This window comes from Gracilinanus agilis, chromosome 1 (assembly GCF_016433145.1).
Source record: "Gracilinanus agilis isolate LMUSP501 chromosome 1, AgileGrace, whole genome shotgun sequence".
Taxonomy (NCBI): domain Eukaryota; kingdom Metazoa; phylum Chordata; class Mammalia; order Didelphimorphia; family Didelphidae; genus Gracilinanus; species Gracilinanus agilis.
The window spans coordinates 673049274-673061627 of record NC_058130.1 but is presented as its reverse complement, the minus strand read 5'-3'; the positions used below and the strand labels follow the sequence as shown (position 1 = coordinate 673061627).

Genomic DNA, 12354 nt, shown 5'->3' with positions numbered 1-12354 from the left:
AAGAAAAGTAAATATATGATGCAAAGAAAGTTGATTTTTTTTTTATCTTTCTTTCTGTCCCCAGATTTACATAACGACAAAACGTTTACCCTATTTTCCTGTGGTTAACTTCCTATTCTTGATTGCTCAGCTGCCAAAACTTCAATACAACAAAAACCTGGGTACTGTATCTATTTATTCTTCAAAGTAATTAATGTTAATAATCAGATCAGTAACTGAAACAACTCACATTTTAGAGAGACTCCTAGTTGTCATACATTTATAGTGTAAATATGTTTTTATAAGGTAAATGTCTTTTTCTCTGGAATGATTTTCCTATTAAAAACATTAACTGGGGATTAGATATAAGCCAGATGTTTATAATGATTCTTTAAAAAAAAATTACTTTCTGACTTAGAATTAATACTAAGTATCAGTTTCATGGCCACTCCTCCCCCAGAATTAAGTAAAAATGGTCATTCTCACCACTATGAAATTCTACAGCACTTTGTTTTTATACCATTCTTATAGTTCTCCTCACTTAAGGCCTTATAGTTACTTGTATACACATATTTTTCCTCCTTTCTAGATTATAGCCACCTAAAGGATAGTGTATTATTCGAATCTTGAACTCTTAGAAATTATTGTAAGTTTTAATTTGATTATGTTTCCATGATCCATTGGGGAGACTGGTCGCCCAAAGGATCAAAGGGGGGAGTGTATTAATTAGAATCTTGAACCCTTATGTTTCCCATAATTCCCTTTCCCTTTTGTGTGCATGCATTGTTATGTGGTTTGTATATTAGTTTTGGTTTCTCCTGACCCTGCCTCTCCTCTCCACATGAGAGCCTTAGATGAGTGTAATAAACTTTATAAATATTAAACTTCAAGATATAGGATATTAATTTTTAAAATCTACAATAGAAATCATATTTTACTCAGATAGTGCTAGATGCTCATAACATAAGTTCCCTAAATTCATGCTAAATTAAGTTTTATTTTATTGGTCAAAAGTTCATTTGGGAGAAATAATCTCTAGATGTAATCATTAATGTTCCCTTCTTGTTGCTATGAAAAAACAAGTGTTGGCCACAGGAAGTTCTTAGTGTTGCTATTAAATATATTAGTCTCTGAATGACTTATTTTCACTGTGTTAAGCAACTTTTGGCCAACTTACTCTTCATATACTGCAGCATCACTTTGGTTTTATGTATCATTTGTTACATCTTTCTCATCCAGAATGACTTCCCTGACAGGTTTGTTCTTAAGAAAGTGCTTTTGGGGCAACTTGGTGGCTCAGTGGATTGAGAGCCAGACCTAAAGACTGGAGATCCTAGGTTCAAATCTGACCTTAAACACTTCCTACCTGTGTGACCCTGAGCAAGTTACTTAACCCCTATTGCTCAGCCTTCACCACTCCTCTGCCTTGGAACCAATACACAGTATTAATTTTAAAACGGAAGATAAAGATTTAAAAAAAATAAAAAGAAATAAAGTGCTTCATAGGGGCAGCTAAGTGGCTCAGTAGCTAGAGGACCAGGGCTGGAGGTAGGAGTATCCTGGGTTCATATGTGACCATGGGCACTTCCTAGCTGTTCAACCCTGGGCAAGTGACTTAATCTCAGTAGCCTCACCCTAAACCCTAAGCCTTGGAACCAATACTTAGTATCAATTCTAAAATAGAAGGTAAGAGTTTCAGGGTTTTTTTCATTTGTTTTTTAAATGAAAAAGAAAGTTCTTTGTAAACCTTAAATTGTTACTATATTTTATGATGAAAAGCATGTATCCCATCCATTAATTAGCTTTGCCCAAGTGTCATGACAGGAAAGATTGTATGACTCCATTTCACATCAGTCTTAAATTTGTCCAACATTAAAGAAGCACAAAATTTGTTGATTCAATGAAAAGGAACCTCAAATGTCATTTGGTTTAACCTGAACAGACTGAACACTCATGACAAGTGGTCCCTTCTTAAAGAATCCAGTAGGAGCTGACATTTATAGAGATCTTTTTATTTATTTTTACTTTCTGTCTTAGTCACAACTCTAAGACCAAAGAGTGAGGAGTAGGCAGAATTAAGTAACTTCCCCAAGGGCCACCCAGGTAGGAAATGTCTGAGACCATATTTGAACTTGAGCCCTCCTGACTCTATCCATTGTGCCACTTAGCCACCCCTGTAGAGCTCTTTAAAGTTTGCAAAGCACTTTACATATGTTGTCAACTTTCAAACCACTCTGATTTGTGAGATATTTCCATATATAAATGGAAATCTGCCTCTGTAGCATCTCTCCTCATTGCTTCTAGTTGAGTCCTCTGGGGCCAAGAATAACTGAGGTAATCCCTTTCCATAAGACAGTTCTTTCAGTACCTGCACACAGCTCTCCTAGTCCACCCTCAAGCAGGTCTTCTCTTCTCAAATATAAACATTTCTTTTCATCTGATCCTGGTATACGTAGAACACTAAAACATGGAAATTTGAGCTAGTTATCCCAGGAACTTTGCTATTTACCTGCTGCTTTGAGATTTGGGAGAGATTCTCCTTTTGGCTTTGCTGCCTTTCCTCATATTATGTGACTAGGGTCCCTCAGGCCAGGAGAGGGCCACAGTCTAACTATTGAAATATGGCATTGAGGGCGGCGGCTGCAGGGCCCGGCGGGGAGCGAGGGTCCGGGAGCGGGCCACCAGACCCCACCAGGAGGCCAGGGCCGGGGGTGGTGAGGCCCTCCTCGCCAGGGCCTCGGCGGTGCGATGGAGTAAAGGAAGTCGAGTGCAAGTGAAGTCTTCTGCTCCAGTCACTATGGTACGAAAACGAAAATGTATATTGTGTCATACTGTATACAGCTCAAAAAAGGAAATGAATGAACATGTGCGGAGCATGCTGCATCATAGAGAACTTGAAAACTTGAAGGGAAGGGACAGTGACCATGAGTGCCGGGTGTGCCGGGTGACAGTGGTGGGCTTGTCAGCTTATGCAAAACATATTTCCAGCCAGTTTCACAAGGATAATGTTGATGCTCAGGAAAGAGAAGAAGATGGAAAAGAAGAAGAGGTGGAAGAAGAATACTTTGACAAAGAGCTCGTTCAGCTAATAAAACAAAGGAATGAACAAAGTCGATGAAGCATCTGTTTCTGGCCAAGAAATAAACTCTGATGACAGACGACAGTGGCGAAGAGAAGACCGAGGAGCTTACCAAGAGAGAGATGTTTATGATCAGCCATCGTGGCACCATCGTGCACCACTTCAGCGGGATTGGAAGTGGGAGAAGGATGGCTTCAATGGTGGTCGGAAAAATAACTTTCCACATTCCTTGAGGAATGGTGGTGGACCAAGAGGACGTTCTGGGTGGCACAAAAGTGGTCCAGGGGCAACTTCAAATTGGTATCACAACCACAATAATTCTGGAGGTGGTTGGCATCCAAACAATGGAACAGTAGATTGGCATCATGGTGGTACAGGAAGGAATTCCAACTGGCATTCTGAAGGAACAGATGGTTTTTGGCACATGAACAACAGTAGTGGAAACTGGCAATCCAAGGCACGAGGTACAAAAAGTTGGAATTATAGTGGCCCTGGAGACATATTTCAGCCTGGGAGAAACAGGAATTCTAACTGCCAAATTGATGACATGACCATGTTATGGAACAAGAAATCTAATAAATTAAATAAGTATAATCAAGGGAGATATACACGGCAAAGGCAAGAGAATAGAGGTCCTACTAAAGATGATAATGATTACCTATTAGATTTTACAAGTGATAAGCTTCCTTCAGAGGGCTTACTTGACTTCAGCACTTCTGAGCAACCTGAAAGTCAAACCTCTAAGCAAGCAGAAATTATAGTACCTAAGATGAGTGGAAAGAGTGGTAATGTATCAAAGGATAAAATACATCGCTGGACTCTTTACCCCTCCCCCAAAATTGTAGAGCCACAACAACCAGGGTTGAAGGAAGCAACTGCTAAAAAGTCAGAGGTGGTAGATGAACCTCCTTTTCTTTTTCACCTAATAACTGCTTGTGGGAAAGATCCCAAGACTAATAATACAGATAATTCCACAAAGCTGAAAACACAGAAAGAAAACCAGTCGGGGTCCTTTGATCACAAGGTCACTTCTGATCACACTGTTTCTAGTGAGGCAATGACCACTTGCCCGTCTAGAGTAATACCTGAACAGGAGAACAGTTCACATAAAATGCCATCACTAAAGTCTCCACTCCTTCCATTCCCAAACACTAGATCCTCATCTCAAAAACAAGATTCAAAGAACCTCTCGAAAAATACAAAACCTTTGTCTGCAACTCCTGGAGAATGTCAGAATCACTCAAATACACTTAGCTTAGAAGACAACCAGAATTCCTCTTATGTATCTAAACTACGTAGTTCTTGTTCTTGTGTATTAAAAGGAAATAAAACTGTGCTTGATGGGACTCAGAAAGAGCCTGTTGACAATTTAAGTGAAATCTTGAAGAAAGGTAAGGAGGTGTTGAAATGTAGTCAGCCCCTACAAAATCCACTCCTGAGCAATGCCAAAAGTATCAGGAGCTCTGCATCAGAAAGTAAGAATGGGGAAGAGTCTGTGAAAGGCTCTTTGAACACTGAGCTTCAAGAATGTGCACCAGAAGATAGAGGTGAAGCAGAGCTATCAGATCTTGAAAAACATGGTGCAAAAGTCGAAAATCTTGGTCCCTTAAATCCCAAAGGTTCACTTTGTGGCGCTTTAGAATGTGAACATCCTGTAACTGAGAAAGAGAGAGATGACAAAACTAATAAAACAACTGAGAAATGCTCTATTAATTCAGATGGCTCCACAGTTCACCACAAAGAATCAGAGTTTCAAATGGAGTCTGCAGCATCTGCAGGTAGTCCTCAGTCAGGCTTACTGCTAGACTTGAAAACATCATTGGAAGATATCCAGATTGAAGAACCTGTCAAATCAGGTTTGCCTTTTGAAACAGAAAGCTTTGAGAGCAGTAATTTGGATGTTGACCTCCAGAAAGGAGGCACAAGGCAACCTTCAGGCTCTCTGCTTCCTGAACTAAGCAAACTTGGTTTTCCTGCCTCTCTCCAGCGAGATCTAACCCGGCACATCAGTTTGAAAAGCAAACCTGGGGCTCATCTTCCTGAGCCCAATCTCAATAATGCACGCCGCATTCGAAGTGTTAGTGGCCATCGAAAGAGTGAGACAGAGAAGGAGTCAGGACTCAAACCAACTCTAAGGCAGATTCTGAATGCTTCTCAAAGAAATGTCAACTGGGTACAGGTCATTCAGCAGGTAACCAAGAAGAAGCAGGAGCTGGGCAAAGGTTTACCCAGGTTTGGCATAGAGATGGTACCAATAGTTCAGAATGAGCAGGAAGTGTTGGATTTGGATGAGGAACCTGACCTGTCCAGTTTAGAAGGTTTCCAGTGGGAAGGTATTTCCATTGCTACATCACCTGCACTGGCAAGAAAACGTAGTCTTTCTGAGAGCAGTGTGATCATGGACAGGACTCCCTCCATGTACAACTTCTTCACTGAGCAGGCTACAGGAAAGGAAAATGAACCCCAGCAGATTGTTCCACCCAGTAATTCACTGCAGACAGCTCAAGGTCAGAAAGCAAACGTGAACTTTAAACAGGACATGATGCCTCTGGCTTCCTCCTCCAGGGCAGGCGAAAGGGTTGAAAGTGTTGCCACTCGAAGGAGGCATAGTGCCCAGTTGCCCCCTGACCAAATGATATCCTTGATGCGCTCTGCCAGACAAGAAGAACTGAACAGGCAGGAGAGCTCAACACCTCTTTCTGAGAATCAAAACACTCAGGAAAGTAATGGAGAAGGGAACTCGTTATCGTCTAATGCCTCCTCAGGTCTTGGCATCTCTAGTTTGGTGGATGCTGCTACAGACAGCAGTTGTACCTCTGGGGCGGAGCAGAATGACGGCCAGGGCCTCCGGAAGAAGCGCAGGGCAACTGGAGATGGATCTTCACCTGAGCTTCCAAGTCTGGAAAGAAAGAATAAAAGAAGGAAAATTAAAGGCAAAAAAGAACGTTCTGAGGTTGACCAACTGCTGAATATTTCTTTACGGGAGGAGGAGCTGAGTAAATCCTTGCAGTGTATGGATAACAACCTTCTGCAGGCCCGGGCAGCCCTTCAGGCAGCTTTTGTGGAAGTCCAGAGACTCCTTATGCTGAAACAACAGATAACGATGGAGATGAGTGGCCTGAGGACCCACAGAATACAGATTCTACAAGGATTACAAGAAACTTATGAACCTCCTGAGCGGACAGAACAGGTCCCCTGCAGCCCTTCCCGTGAGCGAAAGAGCAGATCTCAGACAGCTGCTGATCCCCCTCCTCTGCCTAGTCCTTTTTTCCCTCTCTTTTTGGAGACTCCCCCTTCCCATATATCACCATCTGCCCCTGGAGTGCCACTTTGGGTGTGCACACCTCCTGCTTTCCAGGCTCCTGGGAGTATCACATGCCCAGCTCCAGACTCATCAGTGCAGATTAAACAAGAGCCCATGTCTCCTGAGCAAGAAAATGTGAATGCTGTGCTACAGGATTCTGCCTGCAGTGCTTCTGAGGAATTGCTACAAACGAATAGTATGTCAGTCAGCTTTCTTCTGCATTAAGGATAGATAATCTTAAGGAAGGGAAATAGGGCCACATGTCAGCCAGTATAGTTCTTTGTGATAGGCTGACTATTACAAGGTATTCAGTACATTTAAGATGAAGAGTATTATGATCTCTTTTTTAGTTTCTTGCTGTTTTTTGTTTTTTTTCTTTTAAGGCTTGTTGGACAGATCTGGCACAGGCCATTAGATCTTTCCATAACTTGCTGTACTTTTAGGATCTTTAGCTATAGGCTCCTTACCACTTTTAAGAGGAGTTCCATTTACTACAATCAATAAAGAGCTGATTATTTGCTTATTTTTGTTATATGCCTGTTAAGCTAAGAGTCAGTATAGTTATTTGAAAAACTATCATTGTAATTGTTAATGTCAATTAAATATAAGCCTTAGGCAAAGATGGGGAATGGTTAGAAAACTTGCAAGGTGCTAAAGGTTGGATCATGTGAAAACCTTTGATTTAGGATATAATATATTTACCTTTCATCAGCATGTATCATAGTAGAACCTGAATTTGGAAAATTAGACTAATCACAATGGAATTCTTCAGACTGCAATACTCCATTTGTTTGCCTTGACCAGCCAAAAGTGACTCCTACCAACTCTGGTCCTCAGCAGACAGTAATAAAATCACCTAACCTAAGGAGGAGTCTTAAGGGGTTTCTGAAAGTCAGGATGGGCTAGGAATTCCTGATGGATGGGAAGACTGTGACCGAGAGAGAAGAATGACGTCTGTATAAAGGAGAGTTTTAGAAGCTGAGTTCATACAGGGGATGTATATGTTGAAAATCACAACTTTTCATTGATGATATATTGTAAAAATATTAATAAAAGGGATTATAGACAATATACTATTACTATTAACTGGACCTCATACTAATATCTGATTTACTTATGGGTGTGTTTTTTTATGTACACAACAGTAGAACCCAGTTAAAGAGTTAGTATTCACAATACATTTTAAATTATTGACATAATCTTAGAGAGAAGCTGAGTAGTTAATCCTCCAGTTTATATATCTACATACCTAAAGTTACATGCTTACCCCTCAATATTTATAGTTTTCCAAGTGATGCTCTAAATAAAACCTGTTTACTTTGAAAAAAAAAAATATGGCATTGAACTGATCCGTAAGAAAGTAAACCAAAAGGGCAATAATGCACAGTGTCCAGTACAAAGAAAATTAAGTTAACTCTAAATGACAATAATGTTCAGTTCAGATACAGCAATTTCAGATATTTCTGTCTGTCAAGAGTGGAAAGTTAAGTACACCATCAATCAATCACAGTTGCTAAAATCCTCTGAAGTATTGGGAGAGTGAATACTGTGTCAAAACAAAAAGCTTCTATAAAAATATAAAAATTAAAATAATTTAGTAGAGTTTACACATTTTCTCACAATTGTGTCTCAGAGTTTAACAAACCCAGAGAAGAGTGACTTGCTCACACAAGCTAACAGTATTATTCCATTAACAATTGAGTGGAGATGAGACATTTTGAGATCCACACTGGAAGCACTTAACATGGGTGTTATATTTTGCCTTTAGGGATGGTCTGCCGAAAGCCCACAGATCCAGTTGACTGGCCTCCCTTGGTCCTAGGACTTCTTACTCTTCTGAAGCAATTTCATTCCCGATACACTGAACAGTTCCTGGCTTTGATCGGCCAGTTTATCCGCTCCACAATGGAGCAATGTACAAGGTAAGAATGATACCCTTTGTGTAAGTTACTCATGTAATACTACTAATAGAAAGGAATGGGGACCATTTTTCAAAATATTACAGATAAAAAGCTCAAAAAATTTCTTACTGATCATCCCAAATCTAGGGAAATAGGGGAAGCACTGATATAGCACCTACTATGTTCCAGGCACTGCACTAAGTACTTTATAGTCTCATCATTTAGGGGCAGCTAGGTTGCATAATAGAGCACCAGGCCTGGAGTCAGGAAGATGTGGGTCCAAGTATATGGCCTCAGATACTTCCTAGATGTGTGACTCTTAGCAAGTCAGCCACATTTGCCTAGCCTTTGCCCTACTGTCTTAGAGTTGTTACTAAGACAGAAAGAAGTATATATACATATATACATATATATGTATATATAATGTCATGTATGTTATGTATTAATATATATCATATAAACGTAAGTAAAATAAAGAGAATATGTACGTGTGTGTGTGATCCTCACAGTGATACTCTGAGGCAGGTGTCATTATTATCCCATTTTACAAATGAAGAAACTGGACAGAGGTTAAGCAACTTGCCAAGAGTCACACAGCTAGTAAGTGGCTTATAATCAGATTTTAAATCAGGTCTTCCTATTGACTGTGTCTACTGGGCCACCAGTTGCCTACATAGAGCTCTCTGAAAAGAAACCATGGTGGTTATATAATTTATGTACAGCTTCCACCTTCAGACATCCTTCCCTGACAATACACTGACACCAATCCAAACAGATGGAAGAAAGGCCAAAAAGATGGCCTTTCCATTTTAAAGACCTATAAGGGAAAATTTTCCATAGCCATAGCCCAAACTCATAATCTTTTCCACCCTGACCACCCTTGCAAATGTACATTTTTTTCTTTTGTATTTCTTGAATCTTTTCTCCTTCTACTTGAACCTACTCCTTATTCTCTCCATAAGCAAGATGAGGAATTGCTAGTCACCCAGGTCCCTAAAGCATGGTGTACAAAGTACTCAGCCTCAGGCAAATTAAGATGAAATACAGTGAATAAGCCAAAACAGTCCCTTCCCCCAGGGAATTTACATTCTTGTAAGGAAGACAATATGACAGTGTGTACATAAAGAGATAATGAACAAGATACAGAGCTGCTAGAAGATAGCTTCCAGGGACAAGGCCTTAACATCTGACTGTCTAGGAAAGGCCTCCTAAAGAAGGTAGTGTTTAAACTGCCTCCTAAAGGAACTGAGGATTTCAAGAGTCAGAGATGAAGTCCAAGACCCTTTCCTAGCATGGTCACAGCCAATTCAAAGACGTTGAGCCTCATTGAGCTCCAATGGAAGGAACAAGTCAGACATTATGATTTCTTGACCATAAAGGGCAAGAAGTTGTGGAAACTAGGCATAGGAAATGGTCGGGTTGTGAAGAGCTTTCTATGCCAAACAGAGGAGTTCATATTTGAACCTAAAGGTAATTGGAAGCCATGGAGGTTATTGGGCACAATAAGTATGTTCAGATCTATAATGTTGGAAAATCATATTGGCATCTGTGATGGACAGACAGAAGTGGAGAAACTTAAACCGAGGAGGACCAGTTAGAAGGTTACTATAGGGGGGCAGCTGGGTAGCTCAGTGGATTGAGAGTCAGGCCTAGAGACGGGAGGTCCTAGGTTCAAATCTGGCCTCAGACACTTCCCAGCTGTGTGACCCTGGGAAGTCACTTGACCCCCATTGCCCACCCTTACCACTCTTCCACCAAGGAGCCAATACACAGAAGTTAAGGGTTTAAAAAAAAAAAAGGTTACTATAATAGTCCAAGCAAGATATGATAGGGACCCAAACTAGATAGTGGTTATGTGAGTATTGTAAAGGAGGTGTCAGTTAAAATTTATTAAGTATCTACTATTTGCTAAGAAAGGCAAAAGAGAGTCCCTGCCCTCAAGGAGCTCTTAGTCTAATGGGAGAGATAGCATATAAACAGCTATGTTCAGACAAGATACAGTCAAAATATAGGAGATAATTAGCAGAGGGAAGGTGCCAGAATTGAGATGGATTGGGAAAGGCTTCCTTTAGAAAGTAGGATTTTAGTTGGGCCATGAAGGAAACAAAGAGGCAGAGATGAAGAAAGAATACATTCTGTGCAGTGAAAATGCCCAGAGTGGGGAGATGGGGTGTCTTGTTTAAAGATCCCCAAGAAGGCCAGTGTCACTAGATCACAGAGTATTTAGTTAGGGAAGGTAGGATGTAAAGTGTAAGAAACCTAGAAAGGCAAGATGGGGACTAGTTTATAAAGGTCTTTGAATGAATAAAAAAGATTAGCAACTGACTGGTTACATGGAGTGAGTGAGAAAAGAAGTTAAAGACACCACTGGGGTTGCAAGCGTCAGTCAGGGAAATACAGAGGTTAAGTTTGAGGTACCTACAGGACAGACAATTCAAATGTTCAGTGGACTATGAGACAGGAATGGAGTTCGATAGAATGACTAGGGAGTTTACTGAATAGAAATGTTCATTACTACCAATGGAAGTAATGAGATCAGTAAGTGAGAAAGTATAAAGAGAGAATTGAAGAGAGCCCAGAACAGAGCCCTGGGGTACATCCACAGTTAGTTGAAGGGCCTGGATGAGATTCCAGCAAAGGAGTCTGGAAGGGAGCAGTCAGCAGATAGGACAACCTAGAGGGAGCAGTATCATGGCAACCTGAAGAAGACAAGAATATCCAGAAAAGGAGGGTTAAGAGTGGCAACTGTTGCAGGGTGCATGAAAGTTAAGAGTTGTGAAATTTAAATTAAGCTTAAATCACTAGATTTGACCATTTAGAGATCATTTGGTAACTTTGAAGAGATCATTTTCATTTGAATGATTGAGACTGGAAGTAGAAGCCACATTATAATGTTTAGAATCACGTGAAAGTTCTCATTAATTATTGAAGCAGTCATTAATGAAAGAAAAAAACATCAATCACTTGTACAAATCATTATGCTAAGTGCTGGGCTGCAAACAGAAAAGACAGTCCCTATTCTTAAGGAGCTCACATTCTATTAGAGGGAGATACAAAAGAATGGAGGCAGTGAACATAGATGACTTTTGTTAGTTTGTAAAAGGGAGACAACATAGGATGATGTTGTGTAAATAGAAATCTTGTACCTTTGAACTGCATCACCCAGGAGCCCATTGACTTCCTGTCATCATGTGCTGACGTAAACAGGAGATAAATTGTGGGGAGCTGGGGGTCTAGGGCACTTTCCTTCCTATGAGGGCAGCTGTGAACACAGGCACTTTGAACAAGTAGATTAGCTTGGCCACATTTTTAATTTTGTTTCCTTTTTATTCCTTTACTTCTTGTGATTATAAATAAATCTTATAAAGATATAATATTTGAAGTTATTGTAAATTCATTTAAATTTTTACAATGTTATTGAAAAGCTAGGAATGGGGGCAGTTGGGGGTTTAGTGGATAATATTCCAGGCCTGGAGTCAGGAGAACCTGGAGTCAAATCTGACTTCAGGCACTCCTTGACTGTGTGATCTGGGCAAGTCACTTAACCCACATTGCCTAGACCTTACCATTCTTCTGCGTTGGAACTGATACTCAGTATTGATTCTTTTTTTTTTTTTTTTTTTTAAGGCAATGGGAGTTAAGTGATTTGCCCAGGGTCACATAGCTAGGAAGTGTCTGAGATCAGATTTTTGAACCCAGGACCTCATAGTCCAATCCACTGAGCTACCCAGCTGCCCCTCCTTCCCCCTCCCCGCATCAGTATTGATTCTAAGATAGAAGGTAAGGGGGTTTTTTTGTTTTCTTTTTTCTTTTTTTTTTTTAAAAGAAAAGATATATATATATATATATATTATAGTTTGAAGAGAGGTAGCAAGGTTAAGTAGTTAATAAGGAGAAATGAAAAATGAAAGGGACAATAACTGAGAGACCAAAAGTACAAACTAGGAGAGTCAGGAAGGAATAAGATCAAAGGTGCAAATTGAAGAGTTGGCCCCGGAAAGTTATGCTTTTGGCTTATATTAAGCTGAAAGTCAACCAATAGGGGGCAGTTAGGTGGCTCACTGGGTTTAGAGACAGGGAGATCCTGGGTT

At 40.3% G+C, this 12354-nt stretch overlaps 2 protein-coding genes across 2 annotated transcripts in view; both read left to right on the top strand.

Moving 5' to 3' along the window:
• The window catches only part of WASHC5 (WASH complex subunit 5), a 92548-nt gene that overhangs the window by 67201 nt on the left and 12993 nt on the right, over positions 1-12354 (top strand). The window contains exons 25-26 of the mRNA XM_044669141.1: positions 65-161; positions 8131-8284. Coding sequence (XP_044525076.1) covers positions 65-161; positions 8131-8284 — 251 coding nt within the window. The remainder of the gene's footprint in view (positions 1-64; positions 162-8130; positions 8285-12354) is intronic.
• On the top strand, positions 2602-6623 carry LOC123241519 (zinc finger protein 106-like). The gene is given in 2 exon segments (XM_044669148.1): positions 2602-3090; positions 3092-6623. Coding segments are annotated over 2 exon segments (3810 nt in total). The 5' UTR covers positions 2602-2776; the 3' UTR covers positions 6588-6623.